Source organism: Danio aesculapii, chromosome 1 (assembly GCF_903798145.1).
Source record: "Danio aesculapii chromosome 1, fDanAes4.1, whole genome shotgun sequence".
NCBI classification, from domain to species: domain Eukaryota; kingdom Metazoa; phylum Chordata; class Actinopteri; order Cypriniformes; family Danionidae; genus Danio; species Danio aesculapii.
Window position 1 is genome coordinate 10110313 of NC_079435.1, and position 27043 is coordinate 10137355.

Below are 27043 nucleotides of genomic sequence, written 5' to 3' on the forward strand. Positions count from 1 at the left end.
GTCCTGCTCTGCTCAAGTTTTTCCATGTACGTTAATATTCACAAGTCTCTGGTGCACACGACGGCTGTCTTTATTTAATAAAACAAACAGTAAAGGATAGTAATATTTAGAAATTGTTAACCGTTTTGTATTTGAAGACATTTTAAAAAGGTACAGTGTGGGAAATGAGTACTGAACACGTCATGTTTTTTCCTGGGGTTTATATCTCTAAAGGAGCTGTTACACGGAATTGAACCAGATTTTGGTAAAAATCCAAACAATACAAACAAAACTAAAAAATCTAAATAATTTGTTGTGTAAATTGGTTCTGTAGGTCTCGTGTTTTCTATTGGATTCAAGTCAGGTGATTGGTTGGGCCATTCTACAGCTTAATTTTCTTTTTCTGAAAGCATTTGAGAGTTTTCTTAGCTGTGTTTTGGATCATGGTTTGCTGGATCTGGTTGCTGAAATGTCCACCCTAGTTTTATCTTCATCATCTGATAATGTAGATGTTGGACTGAAGCAGCTGATATTCATTTACACTGAGGAATGGCAGAGGGTTGCTTAAGAACTACTGAGATATTTCAGCTGCTGTCTGGGCTTTCACTGCCTTCCTACACCTCCCTTTCTTCATGTGTTCAATACTTTTCTCTGCATAATTTAATTTAATTATGCATCCAGTAACTTAATTTCTAAACTAATTAGTTTTGTTTTCTTATATGGATTTCTTTTGTTGTTACCAACATCTGGTGAAAAGTCAACAGAACCTTTATAAATATGTCTTCTGAGAAAAATGGTGACACGCTCAACACTTATTTCTCCCATTGTATGTATTTGATGGCAAAGTTGAACTTTCGTCAGTGATTATTCCAATCCTTAGTGTCTCAGAAATCTTCCCAATATGCTAATTTGCACAGTGATAATATTGTCTAGAATTTATTTTTTTTTAAGTTTATTGAATTTTCTTTGGAAACAGTGTTTCTTTTTTAATCAGCTTATTTAATCCTTTGTACATCATACCCGTTTTACTGTCATTTTAATCAATTTAATGAATCATTGCAAAAGTCAAGCTAGGGCTGTGTGATATTGAAGAAAAATGCAATAGCATGCTAAAAAATAATGCTATATTTGATATGCAATACCATATTAAATAATGTTAAAACCAACATGTATTTCATTTTATTTCCAGGTAAACAAGCATCTGTACAGCTTTCAAAAATCAACGGCTTTGTTTAAATGTTACATAAAACAAAAATAAATAAACCATCACCAGCACTTTCCTCTTTATAGATTTATAAACCTGAAAACATCAAGAACAATCAGCAAAACAGAAACAATTGAAAGAGTAGAATAACGTCTTTGCAGTCTTATCACTTTCTTAACATGTCTCTTTTGCGCGGTCATATTTCTGCATCCTTACTAAAATCGGTACCGATTTTTAAGCTGTGTAATGACAGGTACCTACTTTACTTTTGTATTAAATCACTAATTTACTGCAAACCATTGCGATGTGTATATTGCAATATCTACACTTGCAATGTTTTAATAATTTCGATAAATTGTGCAGCCCTAGTCAAAACCTTTCAAACCACACTAATCCAAACCATTGGAACGTTAATGCGTTATGTTTTATGCAGTTTTCAAGTGGCTAATGTAATAAATGATATCTATTATATCATCTATGATAAATATCCAAATATTTTGACTAATCTCTTTTTTTTATTAGGTCACACAGTGCACTCCAGTTGAAAATACAGACTCTTCAAGAGAACAGTTGAGTCCAGACAACCCCGTATCGACACCAAGAAAAAAGAAGGTAAGAATCACCAATACTGGCTATTTGTTCTCTATTTAGATAGTCATATCTCTTTTGCGACTTGCTTTGTCAGATACGCAATGTAGAGGGTTTGAATAGTTTGAGTATGCTGGCAAACACACTGTAAAAAGCGATTAGACTTTACTTAAAAAAAAGAAAAGAAAGTAAACTCGTTGCCTTATAACTATTAAGTAAATAAACAATGAGCATAATTATATCAGGGTACAGTATATACAGAACTTCTTAAGTTGAATTTAATACCTTTTACTACCTCTTAATTCTTCTTCTTCAAAAAAAATGTTTAATACCAGCTGCAACTGTAATGGCGTAAATGAAACATCTGTTTAAATTGCATTATTAAGCCAACTACTGACCAGTTTTGTATAACTTTCCAAAGGGCTCTGTTGCAGCAAGAAAATAAAATGAAATCGTATCCGTGCTGTCTGGCACAGTTTGGCACAGAATGGAACGGTTCAGCATAAAGATTGGTTCAGCATGATAGTGGAAAAGCAGCTTAGGTCTAATGTAGCTCGCAATGTAGTGGTGGTGATGGGGCATAGCATCTGCTGTCTGACGTCTGTCATGCATTTGTTGATGATTCTGCTAGGACTACTGCTGGCAGTGGTTGGCATCGGGAGAGCAGTCAATGTTGAGAGCAAAGCAGTGGAGGTTAAGGTTGTTGATGCAGCCGTAGCACAAAACATTGATAAGGGGGACTGCTCGCGGCTAGATTGGTGGCTATTTGATTCCATATGCGATTTAATGAAATTCACCCCCACGCAGTTTATATTAATCTGTAGTTCTTGCAGATGTGGCAATAAGCCTCACGGCTGTTGCCAACTACAGGTCTAAGCCAGTCTTTAAGTCGTGAGTCCTTTAGCCAGAAGTGCGAAAACTTGCATTTCTTGTTTTAATTTAGTTAATGAACAAAAGCGAGCTCGCCTATATGGCTGGCAGCAAGCCAGCTGGGTACTCAGTTTGTTTCAGCAAGCGTGCGAACGAATGCCACCTCACATGATTCTGCTCAGGTCCTACTCTCAACATATAAATAAACACACGCAGATTTTAGAATAAAGGCCTGCACTTAACACAAATTAATAATTTATCTAAAATCATTGGGTTTGAAAATGTAATACTTCGTCAGATGACGTTTATTACTTTTTAATGCCCTTAATTTTGGCTAATTTCATTTACTACCTTTTACAACCCTGCGGACACCCTGTATAAAAGTTAAGTCAATGGGTTTACTAACTTTTTAAAGTAAAATCAACATGTTGCCTTTTAAAGCCTGGTTTATACTCAACGCATCCGCTAGTTTGCTTGAGTGCGCGCGGCGAATGTGACGTCATCGCGGAGTTTGCGAATGTTCATCTTTGGGTTCGCGCGACATGATTTCGGCTGGCAGAGGGCATGATTTTTTTTAGACTCAAGCGAACAGTGCACACGGCACCACGTTTGATTTGAGGTAAATATAAATCACTTTGAAGAGATTTTGTCTGAAACAGATACGACTGTACAGACATTATGATCGTGATCATAAAGATAACCAGATGATCGAATAATTCATGGCTAGAAATTGCAATAGCCGTGGGAAAGGAGGAAAATTTTTGTTAAAAGGTTTGGATAAACCTGTGGGATACGTTTGTTAAAGCTAAAAGAGGCCATGGCAAAAGTGGAGACCGAGTTACACAATTACAGAATATACTTTTCCGCCATTTCTAGGTTTTACACTAATGTATATGTTACAATTTTGAATTTAAAACAATTTAATAGTTACAAAACTATACTTAAAGAAACAAAATATTTCTTTGATAACTGGGAAGGAATATTTGAGCCTATCGGTTTACAGTATACTGATGGCCTGGTTTTCTAGGCTTTATTGGTGATAATGCTCAGGAATGTTGGACCATTATTGCCGTTTTAGCATAAGAAGAGGACAGAAACTAGCCAGACAGTAATGTGTGAATTGTTGAGCGGGCTATATCTAAAAAAAAAAACATCAGAATTGTTTAGTAAGTGTACTTTTTTTTGCTTTTATTTTTGACATAATAAATATATTTGTAGAGCAACCCATGTTCTGCTGCCATTAATATTTTAATAAACTTTATTAGGTAAAACTGTCTGAGAACAAAAACAAGTGCTGCATCAAAGTTTGATTTAAAAAACATCTTGAATGGTTATAAAAATCCTCATAATCATTAAAATAATTCATAAAAACAATAAAAATAATTCGTTTAAAAATCTTGAATGATGTTAATGATATGATGTAGTTCCGGAAACTTTTTACTTCTTTGTTTATCCGTCTGATTTTACGGTGGGTTTCTTTTGACTGCCCCCTATCATTTAAAATAATATTACAACGACGAACGCGACAAGTATAAAAGCCTCGTCCGTTTCGTGAGGTGCGCGCGCAGTCAGTGGAGGTGGGCGATGCGGCGCCAGGCGAAAGTATACATCCAGCATTTAAGGCAACAGGTTTACTGGCTTTTTAAAAGTAAAGTAGCTAATCGCCTTTTACAGTGTATAGTCGAAATGAAATAAAATTCACACAATGCATAGATCCTATTACAAACAAACGATTGATTTCATGTTTATTAAATGATACAAGTTAAACCAGTACATTGTGAAATATCCACACTTATGAAATAATATAAAATACCATATGAAATACTTCCTACTTCTGAAACTGTTAACTGTAAATTACAACCACCATTCATAAATTCCATCACAATATATTAGATTACAGTGTCAATAAAGAAATATTTAAACGCTTGTTGTGTGATCTATTATCTAGCCATTAACCATAAGTAAGTTGAGAGTCAGATCCTCATTGTGGTTTCCTGGAAGCGGCTTCGCATTCGTAAATCTGAAATATTTCGCCATCTTCCTGAAATATCTCTAAGGTCGTAACACACACCGCCAAATGCTGTGTTTTTGTGTTATCTTTGCAATCCAAAGCTATTGAAAGTCCTGTGTTTACATAGACATGTGGTGCTGATCAAACCGAGTTAGACCAGATAAGGCCAGTGGGAGAACCGTCTAATCTGCAAAGCGATGTTGTAAACAGGCTGAGAATTGCTGATGGAAAAAAAGACATGATGTGACTTTCATGAAAAATAAGAGCATTTCCTACAGCGGAGACGTTTCCAGTTTCATGAGGGGTCAATGAAATCATTCAAACATGTAGCACTAGCTGAACTGGCCTTCTCGGATTTCCAGCATTTTGTTTTGGGAAAACCAGCATAAACAAATAGAACTTTATACATGGGACATCTGTTGATTTTTTGGAGTCCCAAGTTTGACAGAAGTTATCCGACATTTCTGCCATTTTAAGCTGATGAACATTTGCTCATTGACTTATTTGGATTGAATACTCTTCGTTATCTCTCAGTTTCGCATTTCCTAGTTTTGATTTCATTGTTGTTGTCATTGAGTTTTCGATACACAATCACAGAAACGTGAAAGAAATGGTTTGCTTATCATTAACCTATGCAAGTGTTAAAGGTCACAAAGAATTCATTGGACCCTTACTTGATTGTTGCATTGCATCTAGAAGGTTAGAAGGTTTACAAACAACGTAAAGGATTATGCCATACTCCACCATTGCACTTCTCATTGACATTGCATGCTGAAGCAATCAATAACTGTGCTTACTGTACATACTTTGTTTTGAATGTTTTGTTAATAATCAATGTGACTGACTATCTCCAAGATGGTGAATCTTGCAGGTGTGTTGATAATCTCTGTTGAAATGTAACTAGTCAATACATTAGTTGAAGATTTTCACCAATGACATGGTGAGGACAGGGGAACTTCTAGATATGGAAAGCTTTGGACAAAAACCTTAACCCTATTCATTGTAATTTGACGCTTAGATATTAATATCATACATTAAAGAGGATCTATTATGAAAATATCACTTTTAATAGGGGTTTAAACACAGTTGTGTGGTAACAGTGTGTGAATATAGCCAGGCTTTAATTGTAAAAATAAATTGATTATATTTTTATAATCACACTTGATAAAACAAGTCTGCAGAAACACTTTGATTGACATTCTTCCTTTGTACGTGTCATTAGAGGGAGAAAGCCCTGCCCATTAGTGACCATCTCTCCCTCATTAGCATAAACAGCCCTGAGTGAGAAGCAGCCGTGCCCTATTAGAGTAGAATCTGCTGCTATTGTGACACCTATGCGTTTATAGCTCCACCCTCTTTTGAAAAGTGGGCTGGGAACACAATCTCATTTGAATTTAAAGAGACAGTTGCCAAAACAACCCAATTTGGATCAAAGCCTAAAAGAGGCCGTTTCGAAGAGATATAGAACATTATTTGTGTGGTATTTTGAGCTGAAACGTCACATACACACTCTAGGGCAGGGGTCTCAAACTCGCGGCCCGCGCAACGATAGTTTGATATGAATGGCACTTTACAGTGTTGTGTGTGGAGCTAAATGAACCCATCAATCATGTTAACTGTTAACATTTCCCAATGAGTGCAAGTTACAGCAGTGTTGCCATGGAGTGTTTTTTTCTGTACCTGCAGGCTGCCTCGTTTCTATTGGGCACACGCCGACATTCGTTCCAGCGCGCTTCATTCACAACACTTCAAAACAAGTTTTTCAAAAAAATGTTTTAAATATAGAAATGAATATAAATCAGTGCTTAATTTGAGCCGGGTCTTGCCAGATCCTGTTCGGGGAAATGTCAGATATTTGTATTTTTCTTTCTGGTATTTATTTTAATTGATTCGGCATTAACTTGTGCGCAGTGAATACTTGCGTGTGTGTGAGAGTGTGAGAGAGAGAGAGAATGATTGCAGCGAATGCTGTGTGGATTGTGTGTGTGTGCGCTACTTAAAGCAAACTATTGGTCCTGAACAATAATTTCAACCAATCATCTTTCTTGCGTTTAAAATCACTCACATTGGTTGGTTGTTATTATTTCATGCGCTTTAAGCAGAATAGAAATCAAAGTGATGCGTACATGGCGGGATAAAAGAAAAAGGAACTTAATGCAGCCTAATGTAGTCATCTGCAGTGACATATCGACACCTGCCCATCGGCAATAAGAGTCCCCGGTAACCTGGGCCAATTATTGAGTCGCACCGTTATTTGTGGGGCATTTACATCTCTTACTCTCTACCAGCAATATATTTGCATTGCTTCACAAAATAAACATTACAAATATTTCTATATGATGTAAAAGTAGTCAAAACAAATGACAAAAACACAGTGTTTTTTCTTTTTTCTGTAACAACAGCACAGCGGATAACAGTAAATCTAATTATTATTATTATTATTATTGTAATTATTATTATTTATTGTTGATTCATTTATTAATTTTTCTTTTAAATTAAATTAAATTTTTAAAAATTAATTTATTTAATGTTCATCTTATTTTGTGTTAAAAAATCCAATCTTCTCAAATCTCTTTATTTTTATTTTTAAACACAAAATAAGATGAAAAATAAACTAATTAGAAATTAATATTATGATTAATTTCTTGTGAAAAACCTGATGCGGCCTAGCCTCACCCAGGCTCTGCCTCCAGCAGCCCCCAGGTAAATTGAGTTTGAGACCCCTGCTGTAGGGACACACCTATTTTACATCTTGTAAAAAGAGGCATAATAGGTCCCCTTGTTTTTTTCTAAGCTTAGTGAGCGAGTTTGGGAAACAAATCCAATAGACTTGCCCCGAAAGAGAATGATTTGGGATTAAAATTGCTACATATTAAATTTTAATTTTGTTATTCTGTAATGTATAGCATAATTTCAGCCTTTAAAGGGTTACATCCTACAGAACTACATACTAAATATTTACTGTATCTTAAGTTTTCAATATTAACGTCCCTGTGAAATCAATCGTTTTAGCTTTTATTATGAATATGTTAGCTTAAAGGCTGATCTATAAACTACTGATTCAAAAACAATGACAAAATTCAGATTTACAAGACACATATATGGAAAAAACGTACAACTTGAAAATTCTGAGTTTATAATTGATAGTTTAGTGTTTGAGCACTGATGGACACAAAATACTGATGACATTTCTTCTATAATTCGTGAAAAAAGATGCCATCTTTTCAGACATGCTCATATATTTCTTAGTTTATATCAAAATGCTAATCTTTCAACTTCAGAACAGTTAAGAAAGCAATATGTTGTGTCATGATCATGGATTAAATGTGTATGGATGCAAGTATGAATACTACAGGTTTAAAATTGTATTTATTTTTTGTTTTGTTAGATCACTCAATGCACTACAGTTGACAGTACAGACCTGTCAAGAGAAAATGAATCAAGTCCAGACAACCCTATACCCACACCAAGAAAAAAGAAGGTAAGAGTTGCTGCAAAACATCAGCAAACATCAGGCAAAGGTTTAAATGAACAGTTCACTGGTAATATTAAAAATCATCATGTTCAAACCTGTAAGGTGTATAAAACAAAAGGTGAATATATATAGCCAATTAAAATAGAATGTATAACCAAAATATAAACCATTTATCTGGCAAGGATGTATGTTCAATTTATTAAAAGTGACAGTAAAGACATTTACATCCTGCAATCCTGAAAATCTGTATAATATTTACCTCAATAAAAAGCAGAGCAGAGTGTTTCGATATTAATTAACCTTGAACACTAGATAAACACATCATAATGATTTCTGAAGCACCCATGAAGACTAGAATATGATGCAGAAAAATCTGCTTTGCATTACTGAGTAAATTATATTTAAAACTCTTTAAAATACCAAATATTTTGTTGAAACGTGTAATAATATCTTACAATATTGATTAGGCAACATTGGCGAGCATACAAGTCTTCTATCTATATTTTAAATCCTTCCTCTAATCTAAAGTCAATGAGTAACTAGTTTATTTACACACATATTCACTGTTTTTAACAGCAGTAATGATCTGTACTTAAGCTTTTAAAATCAATCAAGATAACTATTCTATTTTAAAGGTGTATTACGCTGTAAATGCTGGGTTCCACATAATTGATTTGAGTTGGGACAACATGAAGGAATTAAGTTAACTTATTTGTTTTGACAAATTTAGATGGTTTGAACATAAAACAATTAAGTTGCCCCAAAAAACAACAAGAATTGTGTTGTTTTAGATCAATTTAAATCAGTAGTTTGAACAAACAGGAAACGTCATTATATTTGAGCGTACTGTATTGCGGTGGTAGCCGGATTGAAACACACCATCATATTAATAGTTTATGTAATACTTTATGCAACAAACAAAACATAGTTTAATTTTTAACAATAATTTTATTTATTACATCACTTTTTTACTTTAACCGAGAAACAAAGACAACCATTTCTCTTACTTTTATGCTATTCCGGAGCCATGTGCACCCACTGACAGGTAAATGCCAAATCTTAAATGCCAAAGTATTTTAGATATGTATAGAATAGCCTATCTAATATATTAACATCATCAAATTAATAAAATAATCAGCAAATGAGAAATAATCGACAGAAAAAGAAAAACAAACAATATTTCTAAAACATTATAATAATAACAAGATTAAAATGTGTAGATTACTTAAGGCAAATGCGTTGATTGATTAATGGTGTACATATATTTTGTAGTCATTTTGACCTCTCCAAGTATATAGTAAAGTTTTTCCTGAGTCGTTTATTTATTCAAGAATGAATTCATTCATGTTTCTCTCGCTCTCGCGGCTGTGCGTCCACAGTCAGCTGCAAAGTCAAGCGAAAGTAGGCTTAAGTAAAAAGGTAATGCAAAATCACATCCGATTAACAACAGCTATAGAAAGGGAAAGCAAAAAAACGAATTTCCGGACATTTTAGGAGACTTAGAAACCAAATTTTTTAAGTCCCTAAAAGGCGAGTCTCTGAGGGTCTGCTGAGATTTTCCATTATTTAATCGATCACAGATGTTTGGTTATATTGGGCGAAATAAAAAAGTCTAAAAGCATGATAATAATAGTAAAAAAGTGTCACTAACTTTATTTGGGTGCCTGTTAATATACCCGGACGGCTCGCCCAAGTAAAGTCTATGTGTGGGAAGCACTAGTGTGTATGTGTGTTTATGTAAAGAAGTAATATATCATTTAGTGGTGTAAAATAACAAATTACACATACTCAAATGACTGTAATTGAGTAGTTTTTCTCAGAAATTGTAATTTACTAAGTAGTTTTAAAAATAGTAGTAGTTTTTACTTTCCCTTGAGTAAATTTTTCGTGCTGTATTAGTACTTTTACTTCACTAGTTTCCTTCAACCTGCAATCACTACTTTATTTTTTTCACGTCTATGGGGATTAGAAAAATCAGTCCTGCGATTCCTGTCAAATCAAATCGCACACAGAAGGTAAATTGCATCATACTGAACTACCGCAAGACATGGGCGATTTATAATTGCAGCAAACTGTTTGGAAGCATTAAAAGTGGCGGATGTTTACTGTATGATGACCGAAATGGCCTTAAACACCCAGCAGGTACAGGATGTCAAGATGACGTCAGATTGGCGTTGTACCCCAACATTGTAAGGACGTTGCATTTTGTTTGAAAATGAAAATCGGGTTGACATCAAAACCCATCATCAGGCCGACGGCAATGTCCAGAGTCCAACCTAAAATCAACCAAAAATCAATGTCTAAAGATGTTACAGCAAAATGTTGTGTGGATGTTAACACTATGACGTCTATCAGATGTTGTATTTCTGTTGTCATACCTGACAAATAAATATCAGTATTTGACCTCAATATGACGTTGGTTTAAGATGTCGTTCGACGTTGGATTTTGGCCAATTTCCAACACAACCTAAAATCAACCAAATATCAACGTCATTTGACATCCTTATTGGACCTCAAAAAATGTTGTCCTTAGACGCTGGCTCGACATTGAATTTTGTTCACCTGACGTCACAACCTAAATCTAACGTAATATTAACATCTTATGACATTGTGTGCCTGCTTGGCAATAACTAAATGCACTACAGAATGTTACGTTTACACACATTCAGAAATTACATGTAAATGCATCAGCTTTTTACTTTGTAATACTCACTACTCAAGTTTGTTTTGAGTACTTTGAGTAATATTTACAACAGATACTTTTACTCGCACTAAATTTTTAGGCAAGTAATGGTCCTTTTACTTTGAGTATATTTATTAAGTATTAAGTAAATTTAGTATGATTTTTCAGTACTCTTTCCACCACTGGTGCACTATATGTTCTGAGACTTTCAAAAGCTCTACATTTGCTTTATGTGATGATGAACTGCCTGAACTCTTCACATGAAGGTGACTGTTTCATTTACTCCATGGTAACCTGTGATGTCAACACTCTAACCTTTCTCTAATCAGTCATTGGGAGGCTTTTAATGCAGAACTCAATGAAACAATGATTTTCCCGGTTGTCGTTTGCATCATTAACACATTAGCGTATTGACGTTCAGATCTCACTAAGTTACTGTGCCTTAAATGCCTCCCACATGGACTACAATCGATACAGTCCTCTTTACCCCAGTCAAAGCCATTACCTACTGACCGTCTGAGCCTTCACGACTAAGTGGCCGGAGGATCAATCTAATCCTATTGTAGTCTTTTGTGTTACGTGAATATATTGCATGATCTCATTTGCAAAGCGAGGTACATTTGGTCATCGCTTCCGCTTGCTGGGCTGTTGTTAAGAAATCAATGCTAGGTTTAAATTTCAAGTGTCTCTTGAGGCGAAAACAGATTTACAGCTGCAGACTCATTGAATGACTGCGAATTAGTTTAGTTTAAGGTCCTGTTATACGTGGGTGTTGTTTATTTCATGTCCAGCTTGTCTTCACTCATCGTTAATTGGCAATGAGTCGACCTGAACCCGACTTGGCTCATCTGCGAGTGCGATTTTTTGCGTATTACACTTATTCGACTGGTTTTCGCCGCGTAGTGCCGTTATCGGTTAGCAAGGTAAGACAAATATGCGCTAAACTTTATTTATACATACCTTTAATTACATAAAATTGGTGATTTTGAGGTACTTAATCAGTACGAAATAAATTTACCACACAACAATGCAAAATATGACAGGATTACCACAGCTTTTTCTGTTGTACGTTATGATAAAAGTTTACCATAGTATGCTGAATGTGTTTTTTTCTGTTGTTTTGTTTGTATGGTAATAGCAAAAAGAACATTACAGGAATAGTATATACAATACAGCACAATCTTGTGGTAAATACTACAGAAATGTGAAATTATAATAACACATTAACACAACAAATATGCGCTAAACTTACTTTTACATACTTTTACTTACAAAAAATGTGGTAATTCTAAGGTAGTTTATCAATACAACATAAATTTACCACACAACAACTGAGCCAAGCAAAATAGGACAGCTTTTTCTGTCGCTTGGTATCACATAATGTACCAATGAATGTTGTTTGTGGTTTTTCTGTTGTTATACCAACAAGAATATTACAGAAATAGTATATACAATACAACACAACCCTGTGGTAAATACTACAGAAATGAGTATGTAATATAATACATAACTTCATCAATACAGCTTAAATTTACCACACAAGCAAAATATGACCACAGCTTTTTCTGTTGTTTGGTAAAACAAAGTTTACCATGTTGTTGTATGTGGTTTTTCTGTTGTTGTTGTTTTTTTTGTGCGGTAATATCAACAACAATTTTACAGGAATGTTACATCCTATACAAATAAAATCATGTGGTAAAACATTAGTAAGCCTGTATGAGTTTATATTTACAGGGTTAATCGCATTTTTCAGGTACAAACAATCACATCAGTTGTTCATTATTGCCTAGGGCTGGATATCGTTTAAACCTTTTCAATAAAATACTTTGAATTCGATACTGGTTCCTGCACAATACTTTCTTGATACCAATTTTTATAAATTAGTTTTAACAAGATTACATATCTCTTTTTTATTTTGTTGATTTTTTTCCTTACTTTTTTTCTTACACAAACTCTTAAAAGCTCAAAGAAACAAAATCTAACCAAACAATTAATCAGTCCAAATAAGTTCAAATAGCTGATTATTATTTAATGTCAAAAGGACATTATTTAGCAGCTTTAAAGTTTGCATTTACCACACTGGTTTTATTTGGTACTTCTGATAATTTATCATATAGAATTTCTCAGGTCATTTTTTTGTAATTGTTTATATGCTAAAGATTTTCTTTATTAACTCCCAGCTCCATCCTCATTTTTTTATTTAATCAGTCTGTTCATTTTTATATTTCAGGTGAAGAAGAATAAGACAGAAGCTATGTCCAGATCTATTCCTCAACCGACTCCCTCTGGTGATCCTGTCTCCAGACCTTTGCCTCATCTTCCAGACCGAAGCTCGGGTCCTGGAGATCAGTTTCATCTGCACAGCCCAGACAGAAGCATCAGCCCTAGTGCTGACAGCATGAACGTGACCATGAACCCTGCTAGATCAACAGAGACCTTCAACAGGTCAGTGTACATTTAGACACCTTTACACTTAACAGGTTATTTATAACTGCTTTACCACTATTTGGCTGAATGGTTCTCTTTGCTTAACCACTCCATTCTGTACTGAATTGGTCCAATCAGCACGGATTTGGTTTTGTTTCCCATAGTGCTGATAATAAAACTATTTGGAATGCAATACAAATGTGCCAGGCATTGCCTTGGTAATGCAAGTATAATGTAAACCGCAATATGGGCGATGGATGTTTTAGTTTCTGGGACTCCTTTAAATCCTGACATTTACCTCGTTGATTAACAAACATAAATAATAGTAAATATTTAAATAAATAAATAAATAAATAAATAAATAGCGTGTTTTGCATAGCCAGCTATGGAGAAAATGCCAGCCAGGCAATGGAGTAGCTGTGTCAAATGCACACAGATCAGCACGGGTGTCTAACCTTTCTTAGAGTTCCAAGGCGAGAACGGTTTGTAATTATATAACCGAAATACAACTGGAAACCTGACATTTCTTAAAACCTTTCTGCATGATAATGGAAAAGTGTTTTTTTTTATTAAACAGAAGGTCACATGGTATTGGAGTGTTGGAGTCCCCTGCAACAGCTTTAAACACATCTAATATGCATTGAACATGGTAATTTTTTTCAGAATATGCATTTAATATTTAATTCAATTCAATTCATATTTATTTGTATAGCGCTTTTACAATGTAGATTGTGTCATAGCAATATGAGAAGTATTTTGGAACGATTTTGATATGGTTCATTTGAATCACTTTGGTGCTTAAGGTCTGTAAGCCCCTCCCTTTCATATGCCATGTTTTGATTGGAAGTTGTGTATCTATTCTGTCTGTGAAACTAAATGCTCGTTTCAGAGTATTCATATTTCGTAGGTAGGTGGGATTTATGCAAAAGTGTTACTTTGACTGTGCTGAAGTTTATATATATATATATATATATATATATATATATATATATATATATATATATATATATATATATATATATATATATATATACTTATTTTTAGCAACTTTGTAAACAGTTTACACTGAATGACAGCTACATTACAAACTTCGAATGAGATATTTCCTGAAAAATCATTTGACCCACTCTTAAAAGCAACTCTGGTGTGACAGTGCGGCTGAATTGAATAAGCTACCACCTTGCTATGCACAAAACAAACAGAGCGAGACCTCTAAAAATATGGGTGCCAATCTGCTTCCAATTGAACCTTGGTGCATTTTGGCTAAATATGAATGCAACTCAGACTAATGGCATCCAAACAAACCAAAAACAGAATGAGAATTAACAAGCTGCAACCCTGAAATAAAGAGAATGCTCAAGCAGACCTGTTTTCTTGTTAAAAATAAAATGGTCCGTGTGATGGAGAATTCCTGTTTGCAATAGCAAAATATAAATATAATGTTTGGACATACAATAAGTGTGTTTAGCCCAGCACACAGCACTGTTGTCCTGTCATTACAATATTTGTTTAAAGGTCTTAGGGCTTAAACATAAACGTGAGAGCGTAAATACCAAGTAAATCAGGGCTAAATGTATTATTGGTTGAACCAAGAAAACCAAACTACACTGTAAAAATGTCTATTAATTGTCCTGTTAAGTGTTTTCCGTTTATTTACAGTTGTGAATTGCAATATGGGACCTGAAATTGACTTTTGATGTATAAAATTCAACTTTAACCAAGCGACTTTTATTGACATTTTAGCAGTTTGAAATAATATAATGTATAAGAAATAATAGATAGAAAAATAAGTCTGAAATAACAGAAAATGTACTGGCAGTTTATTACCAGGTTTTTGTAGCGTAATATACAACACCAACACAGACAATATATCACTTTACACTATTAAAAATGTTCATAAAAGTCACTTTTTTTGTACTTTTCAAGGTGAAAAGTCGAAAGAAAGATCAAGATCCCATAATGTAATTCAAAACCATAAATAAATGTAGAAAAACAAAAACATGAATAACAAAGTATGAAAACTGCTCATTTACGGATTTCTTTTTGTGTACAAATATGAACAACCTTTGTTTTTATTCCCTTTTTGTACAGTAAAGACTGCAATACTGAGAAACATTAGGACTTAAAATAACAGTTTTCTATTTTAGTATACACTCACTGGCCAACTTTTTAGGAACACCTTACTAGTACCGGGTTGGAACCCTTTTTGTCTTCAGATACTAAAAATATTCCTCAGAGATTTTGCTCCATATTAACATGATAGCATCACGCAGTTGCTGCCGATTTGTCAGCTGCACATCCATGATGTGAATCTCCCGTTCCACCACATCCCAAAGGTGCTCTATTGGATTGAGATATGGTGACTGTTGAGGCCATTTGAGTACAGTGAACTCATTGTCATGTTCAAGAAACCAGTCTGAGATGATTCACGCTTTATGACATGGCGTGATATCCTGCTTGAAGTAGCCATCAGAAGATGGAGACACTGTGGTTATAAATGGATGGACATGGTCAGCAACAATACTCAGGTAGGCTGTGGCGTTGACACGATGCTCAATTGGTACTAAAAGGCCCAAAGTGTGCCAAGAAAATATCCCCCACACCATTACACCACCACCAGCAGCCTGAATCGTTGATACAAGGCAGGATGGATCCATGCTTTCATGTTGTTGACACCACATTCTGACCCTACCATCCGAATGTTGCAGAAATCAAGACTCGTCAGACCAGGCAACTTTTTTCCAATCTTCTATTGTCCAATTTTGGTGAGCCTGTGCGAATTGTAGCCTCAGTTTCCTGTTCTTAGCTGACAGGAGTGGCACCCGGTGTGGTCTTCTGCTGCTGTAGCCCATCCCCCTCAGGGTTGGACGTGATGTGTGTTCAAAGATGCTCTTCTGCAGACCTCGGTTGTAACTAGTGGTTATTTGAGTTACTGTTGCCTTTCTATCAGCTCAAATCAGTCTGGCCATTCTCCTCTGACATCAACAAGGCATTTGCGCCCACAGAACTGCCGCTCACTGGACATTTTCTCTTTTTTAGACCATTCTCTGTGAACCCTAGACATGGTTGTGTGTGAAAATCCCAGTAGATCAGCAGTTTCTGAAATGCTCAGACCAGCCCGCCTGGCACCAACAACCATGCTAAGTTCAAAGTCACTTAAATCACCTTTCCTCCTCATTTAGTTGCTGTCTTTGATTGGCTAATTAGAATTTTGCATTAACAAGTAGTTGAACAGGTGTACTTAATAAAGTGGCCACTGAGTGTTTACTGCTATATGTCATTTTTTCCTGTGACGCAAAGCTAAATGTTCAGCAAATATTCAACAGTCACACGATCCTTCTGAAATCAAGTTAATATTATTGTTCAAAACAATATTGAATGTTTTGCTGCTCAAGAGAGTTCAAAAGGAAAGAATTTGTTTAAAAATCATATAAGCAATCTTTTGTAACACTTTCATTGCATCCCTATCATTTATAAACACATGTGATCATTATCTTCTTATCAAACGAGTACGAAATACAAAAAAAATCTCCTTTCTTCAGCAATATATAAACAATGGTTTGTACATAAAGAGCAGCAAAACATTACAATGCAATAAAAACACAAACATGTGATATCTTATCCTCATGTTAAACAATACCTACACATGCAGGTTAATTACTTATTTTACATTACATTATCTTTATGGCTACAGAAATTCAGTAAAAAGATTTTCAGAGCAGCAATAATCCTGTGAAATCTTGAAAAGAGCAGATCTGGTGCACATGTTTGCAAAGCTTTAAAAACTCTGAAATGCTTATCTAAGCTTCTCAGCAATTTCCTTCTGGTTACTGGAATACTGGGATTATTTTACACTGAAAATGAGGTGGCACCATAACATAATTTCAATCTGTGACTAAACATAGCAATCTAAGTATACTCAATTTTGTCTTATCTGTTGGTTAAATGATAGCAGTGTTAGCAGATAAATTTAACATTTTATTACCTTACTCCTTTTTTCCACTTTAACCCTTGTCCTTTTATGACTCTGTAAAGATGTGTTGTAAAATCCCAGAAAATGATGCTAATGACTCATGTGTTTTTTTTTAATCATTTGGCTGAAAGCAGATGACTTTTAGATGCCAGATGTTGGCTTGGGTCATGAGGTTTTAAGCTGAGTCATTAGCATGAGAAATGTAATTATAATCTACATTCCAGTTTCAGTGAGGTAGTCATAATTTTTCATACTGTGAATGTAGTTTAAATAAGAACGCACACATCCATTGTAACTAAAATGTGCTGAGACTATGGGTCTCATTCACTTCCGTTCATTTGTATCTATTCAAAATAGTTTGTTTTGCTGAGGTTTCAAGTGTCGATTTTCTTGAAAGATTTGAATCTTATTACACAGCTGTCTGGAATATGCGATTCTAATTGGTCAGTCCTGACATTCCACATTTGTCACGCTGCTGTTTTTGACTACTTGGCCATCTTGTGAATGAATAATATGCAGGTTAGTGTAAAATCCAGCGGTTTTCGATTCTGTGAGCTTTGGAGTCTTTAGCACCATCTTGGGACTGAATAATGCGTAGGTTAGTGTATTCTCCAGTAGCTGTTTTCGTTTCTGCCAGCTTTGAGTCTTTGGTGCCATTTTGTGACTGAACAACGCGCAGGTTAGTGTATACTCCATCAGCTGTTTTTGATTCTGTCAGCTTTGAGTCTTTAGCGCCATTTTGTGACTGAATAATGCGCAGGTTAGTGTATGCTCATCAGCTGTTTTCATTTTTGTCAGCTTTGAGTCTTTGGTACCATCTTGTGTCTGAATCATGCGGAGGGTAGTGTATACTCCAGCTGTTTTCATTTCTGTCAGCTTTGAGTCTTTAGCGCCATCTTGTGACTGAATATTGTGCAGGTTAGTGTATACTCCAGCTGTTTTCGTTTCTGTCAGCTTTGAGTCTTTGGTACCATCTTGTGTCTAAATCATGCGGAGGTTAGTGTATACTCCAGCTGTTTTCATTTCTGTCAGCTTTGAGTCTTTAGCGCCATCTTGTGACTGAATATTGTGCAGGTTAGTGTATGCTCATCAGCTGTTTTCATTTTTGTCAGCTTTGAGTCTTTGGTACCATCTTGTGTCTAAATCATGCGGAGGTTAGTGTATACTCCAGCTGTTTTCATTTCTGTCAGCTTTGAGTCTTTAGCGCCATCTTGTGACTGAATAATGCGCAGGTTAGTGTATACTCCATCAGCTGTTTTTGTTTCTGTTAGCTTTGAGTCTTTAGCACCATTTTGTGACTGAATAATGCACAGGTTAGTGTATACTCCATCAGCTGTTTTTGATTCTGTCAGCTTTGAGTCTTTGGTACGATCTTGTGACTGAATAATGCGCAGGTTAGTTTATTAAAGCGCAGGTTAGTGTATACTTCATCAGCTGTTTTTGTTTTTGTCAGCTTTGAGTCTTTGGTACCATCTTGTGACTGAATAATGCGCAGGTTAGTGTATTAATGCGCAGGTTAGTGTATTCTCCATCAGCTGTTTTTGATTCTGTCAGCTTTGAGCCTTTGGCGCCATCTTGTGACTGAATAATGCACAGGTTAGTGTATACTTCATCAGCTGTTTTCATTTCTGCTGGCTTTGAGTCTTTGGTACTTAATGTCTTACTTAATGTAATGTCATTAAATTGCCATTACTGCCAACACATGTGCAGAGAATACTTCTGTATTGCAAAAAAAAGGCAATAAGAACATACTATAGAGTCAAATAATGGCTGAATTTCCATTTATGCCTGAGCTATGCCTTTCTCGGACTGGTTCAACGTGTTTGATAATGTGGTAACTTAAGATGTTCCACAATTAGATGTTAGTTTACACAGCACCACAAGCATGGAGGAATGTCAATAATGAACAATAGATGTGTGTCTGTACCTGAAACACTTATGCAACACTGTCTGGGGTAAATATATTCCAATACAGGCTCACTAGTGTTAAATTGTAATGGTGCTCAATTCATAAATGCACATTTTTTCAATGAGATTTTTTTTGTTCAGTATTTGGGTTTGCAGCAGGTTTTTAGGTATTGCATGAAATAAAAAAATATGGAAATGTCAAATTTTGAAAGAAAAAATGAGTTAATTCACAAAAAGAAATGTATGTATATTCAATTAAGGTGGTTTAGGACTATACAAAAGGGTTCATGCAAATAATGGCAGATGGAAACGCAGATGACGAATAAACAATTGTTTGTTGGTTATCAGATTACCAAAACTACAGTCTGTAACACTAACAACTTGATGGAAATGTACCTAATTTGCATTTGGGATTAGTTTTTCTTTTTTGCAAACTTTAAAAAAAGATTCACTTCCTGCTTGGATGAAAACCCTGCTGTAATCTGAATAATTAATCAAATACAGTAACCTTCTTTTGGCTGTTGTTATCGAGTCCAACACTTGGTTCCTATTTGTGAACAACATCATCTTCATGAATATGCATATGGATTGTTGCATGACACAATGTTTTCATTCAATTCCATAAAACGGTTGTTTTAAGAAGTAAAAACTCCATTACATTTCTACATAGGGGAATAGATTTTTAATTATAGTTTTTAAACTTTTATATTTTTTTTGATATCGATTTCTGCTGCTACATTCGGATGGTAGGGTCAGAATTTGGCGTCAACAACATAAAGCATGGATCCATCCTGCCTTGAACCAACGGTTCAGGCTGGTGGTGGTGGTGTAATGGTGTGGGGGATATTTTCTTGGCACACTTTGGGCCCATTAGTACCAATTGAGCATTGTGTCAACGCCACAGCCTACCTGAGTATTGTTGCTGACCATGTCTATCCCTTTATGACCACAGTGTACCCATCTTCTGATGGCTACTTCCAGTAGGATAACACGCCATGTCATAAAGCGTGAATCATCTTAGACTGGTTTCTTGAACATGACAATGAGTTCACTGTACTCAAATGGCCTCCACAGTCACCAGTTCTCAATCCAATAGAGCACCTTTATAATGTGGTGGAACTGGAGATTCGCAACATGGATGTGCAGCCGACAAATCTGCAGCAACTGCGTGATGCTATCATGTCAGTATGGAGCAAAATCTCTGAAGAATGTAGCTTGTTGAATCTATGCCACAAAGGATTAAGGCAGTCCTGAAGGCAAAAGAGGGTCCAACCCGGTACTGGTAATGTGTACCTAATAAAGTGGCCAGTGAGTGTATTTTTTTTTATTTATTTGATTGTCATTTGAAATGCTTAATGGGATTGTATCTTTGTCTTTTGTCTAATTGTTATTTATTTCTTTATTAATGTCATGATTGCTTTAGTCAATGGTTGGTTTGGTTCATGGCTTATCACGATTTAAATAAAACTGTGAAAAAATGCCTATGGGAAAAATACTTCCCTAAACTACAATGCTAAAACACGGGTGGCACTAAAGAACATTGAATTGTAATATTTCACCAGACAAGTCAGCTTTCCAATAACTAGCCCTGTATTTTAGAAAAGACCAGAGTATTTGAGTTGATCCAGTCCTCTTGTCAGCTTGCTGTCACTTTCTGTATGTATATGTGGACCTTGCCTCTTCCTGTGGTCTCTTGAAATGCAAAGCAATCCCGCAATCTCGCCTTTGTGCCAAATATTAGATGAATTACAGCGTACTTCTGTGACTGCCGTAGCATATCCATCTCAAAAATGCATCTAGCGAATGGTCTCGTGACAGAAATCTGTAGATTAATGAACTGATTTCAGTTATGATCATTTTAATGATGCAGTCAAGTGGTAATTTTCCATTTTATCCCACAGCACAAAAGCTTTTTAAAGGGCCTTGTTGTTCGCTCAGGGAGGTGGTGGTTAAGCAGGATTTCCGTTTTGTAATTCATGACGGCAGTCATTATTTTAATACCCTTGTCAGACTGTGTAACACCACTTAATAGCTCGAGTGCTGTGGAAAAATATTCTCTGCGAAAGCTTGCGAAATATCTTTTAAGGTACTGTGCGGTCCCCTAATTCTTAGCTGGGTTAACGGTAAGAATGCAACTTACGCATTTACAGTAAAAGGGAAGCACCACAACACACATTTTGATCAGAAATCATGTGATTCAGGAACTGTTTTGGAGGCAAACTGACCTTTTTTTGTAGTAAGTGTAAATAAGACCTGAATAGTTTGCATGGATGGTTGCCAATACTTTATTATTGACTCCCCCTTTCAAACACACACACGCGTGCGCACACAGACGCACGTCTTAAAACAACGGTCATGGCAATGTTGCACGTACTTCTGAAAAGTGCATGCCACATCACACAATGAATGCGCCTTTCAGTCACCTTTCCATCTCTTTAACAAAATGTTCAAAAATAACTAAATTAATCACAAGTAGTTTTTGATTATACTTTCAGCTACATGAATACGTCTTGTCTTCTTTTAGTATTTATTAATTGTAGTTTTTTTATATTCAAAAATTTTATTTGTAATTAAAAAAACAAAAAACATTTAATTATTTTAGATTTATATTAAAAAGATTCAGATGCAAAAACCTATTAATGGCATCTGAACTTTCTTTTAAAATGAGCACTTTAATTAGTTGGTTCAGTAATTTCACTTTTTTATGTTGATAAATAGAGTATTTTCGCTGCCTTTAATATGAAAAAATGTAAATGTAGGAGATTGAGAAAAATGCTTGTTTTTGAAGGACATTTCAGACGGCATTTAGAAGTCTTTGCATCTGAACTCTTTATTTGTTGCTTAAAACATGTATTTTTTAAATGTATTTATTATTTTGCCTGTTTTCTGGTTATTATATAGTTTACTTACCATTTATGAAGTTATTAAAATTGAGCCTTTTCTCATGTGCACTCTCTTAACTTATTTAGTTTTTAAATAAATGTCTTTAACAACTTGATGTGTATTATATACAAATTTCAATGTGCAAAATATATACATGTCAGTGTACAGTATACATAGTCATTATGTACATATTCATATATACTTATAATAGAACAGCTCTTTATATATATATATATATATATATATATATATATATATATATATATATATATATATATATATATATATATATATATATATATATATATATATATGTATATGTATATATATGTGTGTATATATAGCCCCTTTTTTTGCCTAATTTCAGTTTAACGGAGAGAAGATTTCTTTAACATATTTCTAAACATAATAGTTTTAATAACTATTTTTAATAACTGATTTATTTTATATTTTCCATGGTGACAGCACATAATTTTACTAGACGTATTTCAAGACATGGTTTATATTCATTTGAAATTGCTTGGCATATTATTGCAGATTCACACATTGCTATATCAATGCTAAAATGATAAACGAACGTTTTAGCATCGCTATAGCAATGTGTGAATCTGCAATAATATGCCAAGGATGCCAAGCAATTTCAAATGAATATAAACCATTTGGACAAGACATTATAAAGTTTGCCACTTTAACAAAGATGGATTGTGTTTAATTATTTATATAACAGACTATAGAGCGCTATTTTTCATTTCATTATTGAATTTCTGTACCTTAAAGATTCCTCTGAAAACCATGAAGCGATGTTTATTTCATTTTAATATTTGTTCTATTGTTTTCATCTCGGCTTTAATTTATTTAATTGTTTATATAAAAATATTTTTTGTATAAATTTGTACATTTTATGCAGATGCAGTAAAATTTGTGTGAAATTAACAAATCGCAATATGTATCGCAGAAAAACAAAATATTGAAATGTCACTTTTTTCTAATTTCGTGCAGCCCTAATATATGGCTTCCTTGGTTTGGGACTCGTGGAGCTGTGCATCGATGGATTTGCTCTTCAGTGTTTGGACTTTCAGCAGTGAAAATTAAACCACACTGAACTAAATATATATATATATATATATATATATATATATATATATATATATATATATATATATATATATATATATATATATATATATTTTTTTTTTTTTTTTTTTTTTTTTTTTTTTTTTGTTTTTTTTTTTTTTTTTGCCTTGTATTCTGAGAGCTGCCACTTTAAATTCACTATTCAGAGTGACAATATTGTTCCTTTTGTGGTCTGCAAAGATGAAAAGTACAAACAGATACGTTTACAATTTTTAATGCATAAAATAAGAAAATCTGACAGAATCCAATTCCAACAAATGATGATAAAGTCATCTGTTTTTCCTCTGGGCCTGGTTTTTACCATGTTAGCCATTGTTTATTGGTGCTAATGCAGTCCCACTGGTTTCCCGGAGATGTGGATTGTTTTGCTTTCCATTGTGATATTAATTCCTGACAAATCTGAATCTGTGAACCGTCCACTCCTGAGCGCATCGTGTTTTTCTGGCTGGTCTCCAGCAAAAGTGAAGTGGATACGGTTCTTTGCAGCTGTAGTAATTACTGGAGACAAGTCAAACAAAAGCTCAGAACGGCGGCACTACGTGTGCATTGTTCCCCAGACAATAGGCACTCTTAGACACTCGGCCCATGTGCTCCAAAAAACTGTTTTGTTTACTCTGGCAAATACCAGATATATTTAGATCGAGCTGTTCGGTGATCCTGACCTCTGTTTTTTTTGTTTTATTTGTTTTTTGTTCTCTCTACTCCAGCCTCCAAGAAGATGAAAGACCAATATCTCCTTTCTGTATTAGGTAGGACTAACAGTTGCTCTTGCTCGAACTATCCTTTTTACACTTGTTGCTGTTTTTTGGGGTAATGAATCTCACAATGAAAATGATCTAGATGTTTTGTTTTATTGCGCAAATGTACATGGATTAGCAATGGGATGTTTTGGATGTTAGAAACTTACAAAAGATGATGATATGAGAGGCGCTGGACCACAAAACCAGTAGTTCCTTTTCTTTTTAATTCTGATTTCTGCCTCATCTTAAAGCTGAATAAATATGTTTTTCATTAATGTATGTGTTGTTAGGACAGTACAATATTTGGCCAAGATACAACTTATAAAAAGTATTATTAGAGAAAATTTTATGTATTTTGACCGAGATACTACTTGAAAATCTGAAATCTGAGGGTTAAAAACAAAACGAAAAACTTGGTAAATCACGTTTAAAGTTGTCCAAATTAAGTTCTTAGCAATGCATTTTACTAATCAAAAATTAAGCTGACATATTTACAAAATATCTTTATGTAACTGAATCTTTTCTTAATATTTGACTGATTTTGGCATAAAAGAAAAATCTATTTTGACCCATAAAATTTACTTTTGGTTGCGACTGATTTTAGGTACATGAAACTAGTTTAATTCATCATAAGAGATATATTTCTGTGAAAATGTGTAATTTTTTTTTTAATTGACACACAAGCCCAACAGGCACAGGACGTCTACATGAAGTTAGATTAACATTGTACCTCAACGTGATGGGACATTGCATTTTGTTTGTAAATAAAAATCAGGCTTATGTCAGAACCCAACATCAGGCCGACGTCAACGTCCAACGTCGGACAGGCGTTGCATTTCTAACGCAACCTAAAAACAACAACAACAACTACAACAACAAAAAAATCAACGTCTAATGATGTTACAGTTTCAAGGTTGACCACAGTTTGGAAAAGTAAAGGTTTCTGTTATACCATTCCTAAGGTATGTGTTTTTTTTTTGTTTTTTACATGTTTTTCACAACTATTTTATTTAATTTTTTTATTTTCAGCAGAAAAGGAATCTCTAGATTAGAATCTCTAGAATCTCTAAAATAAAATATATTGTGTTCAATGGGGGAAAAAAATGTTTTTTTTTACCCAGACAATTAAAAATAACTTATTTTGGAGCAGTAATCACAATACCGTGATACTGACTATGTTTACATGGACATCAGTAATCAAACTATTTGCCTTAATCTAATTAAGACAATAATAAGATTAAGGCGTTTACATGAGTTGCTTTTTGAATGTTCCTTTCATGATCCCGATGTTATAGCACATACTTAGATTAACGTCATTGCGTCACCACACTATCCTCGTTTCCTCCGGAGTTTCATGTAATTTCGCATGTTTCATTATTAATTTGTCGACTTAAACTGCGGTTTGGCACTTTCACTTTCATTCGGGCATGCCCCCCTGGGACACTCGAGATATTGGATGCAACAATACACTGCTGGAAGAGTGTTGATTTAATGGAAGTTGATACCGCATGCTGAATGGAAGAAAAAAAAACCTCCGCATTTCACGATGCATGTGTCTGTGGTCTGCACTGACTCGGTAGGCGCAAAGAGTGTCAAACAGCCATGTATTACATGACGGTAATAGTTCGATTAAGGTATTTACATGTCTGTACTGCACTTCAATAATGCGATTAAAATCGGCATACTCTACATGTCTTAATTCCATTTCTCTTTAGTTCGATTATGACCTTAATCTGACTAATCAAAAACCGCTGTTTACATGGTAGACTCTTAATCAGAGTATTGTCTTAAATCGCATTGAGATCGACTTATTGGTGTCCATGTAAACGTAGTCTCTGTGATATTTTTATCCAAGGTTATCATATCGTCAGAATCACTTCATTAACACTATGACATCTCTCAGATGTTGGATTTTGGTTGCCTGACCTGATGAATAAATGTCAGTATTTGACATCAATATGACATTGGTTTAAGATGTTGGCTCACTTACCATTACAAGCTAAAGCCAACCAAATATCAACATCATTTCTTATGACGTGTGTCTGCTGGGGGGGTTAATACAAGATACTAGGCATGGCCCGGTGTAAGATTCTGACGGTATGATAACCTTGGATAAAAATATCAGGGTTTTATGGTATTGTGATAACTGCTCTTAAATATTTTATGGAAAACAGACAATTTTTTCCTAATTGAACACAATATATTTTATTTTAAGAAACTTAGAAAGTATTTTGGAACAGTAAACATGTTAAGCTAAATGATTCAAATAAATCATTGACTTCTGCGGTCTTCACTACTTTCAAGAACATAGTTGAAAAAGGCAACTTTGGAGATCTTTCTTTTCTGTGATTATAAAATAAAGCCACTGCACTGTTCAGTTTTGATGAGGAGTGTCCTTTTCTGCTGGAAATACTGTTGCCCTAAAAAACTAAATAAAATAGTTGTAAAAACATTAAAAAATAAATAAAAAAAATAAAAAAAACAACAACAAGTAGGAACGGTATAACAGAAAATTTGAATGGTTTTAAAATAGTGACTTTTCCAAATCGCAGTAACGTTGAAAACAATTATCATCCCATGCCTACAAGATACATGTAAATTTAAGCGTAAAGCACTAAATATCTACCGATTAAATCTTAACTTACAAGTAATTCAAAGGGAAATCAAGTTTTAAACATGTTTCTGACCTGAATGGAAAATAATTATTCTTGTTTTAGGCTAAAACGGACTTCAGGAATATTTATATATGTTTTATATTGAGTGGAGGTTCATGGTGAAAAAAAAAATATCGTATTAAAATTAATTTAAAACAAAGACATGAAGGCATTTCCAGGTCAAAAAGAACACAAAACAAAGACAAGCAAACTATTAAAAGAAAAAATAATAATAATATAGCTCCCTATGATTCGATGTGTGATTTTTATGTCTGAAAGTTTTAAAAGAACTGACTTCAGGATTATGACACTTTGTAATTTCACTTCTTGATCTTGATTAAACAATATTTACATATTTGTGCTGGAAAGTGACAGATACACTTATAAACTCATGTTTTTGCATCGTGACAGCCACGTAAAGGTCATGTTATTTTGCTCAAATCATTTGCATAAAAACACAACAGTCTGCACAAATGCTCCCTCAAACAACTGAAATCCACTTAGCGTCACGTCG

The 27043-nt window shown here is 34.5% G+C and overlaps 1 protein-coding gene across 7 annotated transcripts in view; it reads left to right on the plus strand.

The window, feature by feature from the left end:
* fam13a (family with sequence similarity 13 member A) overlaps nucleotides 1-27043 on the plus strand; it is a 102150-nt gene that overhangs the window by 30161 nt on the left and 44946 nt on the right. For 5 of the 7 annotated variants that reach the window (XM_056456545.1, XM_056456548.1, XM_056456544.1 and 2 more), the window contains 4 exons: nucleotides 1706-1795; nucleotides 8041-8133; nucleotides 13041-13255; nucleotides 23843-23884. In XM_056456545.1, the coding sequence (XP_056312520.1) occupies nucleotides 1706-1795; nucleotides 8041-8133; nucleotides 13041-13255; nucleotides 23843-23884 (440 nt within the window). The remainder of the gene's footprint in view (nucleotides 1-1705; nucleotides 1796-8040; nucleotides 8134-13040; nucleotides 13256-23842; nucleotides 23885-27043) is intronic. The other 2 variants (XM_056456546.1, XM_056456549.1) reach the window with 2 other exon arrangements.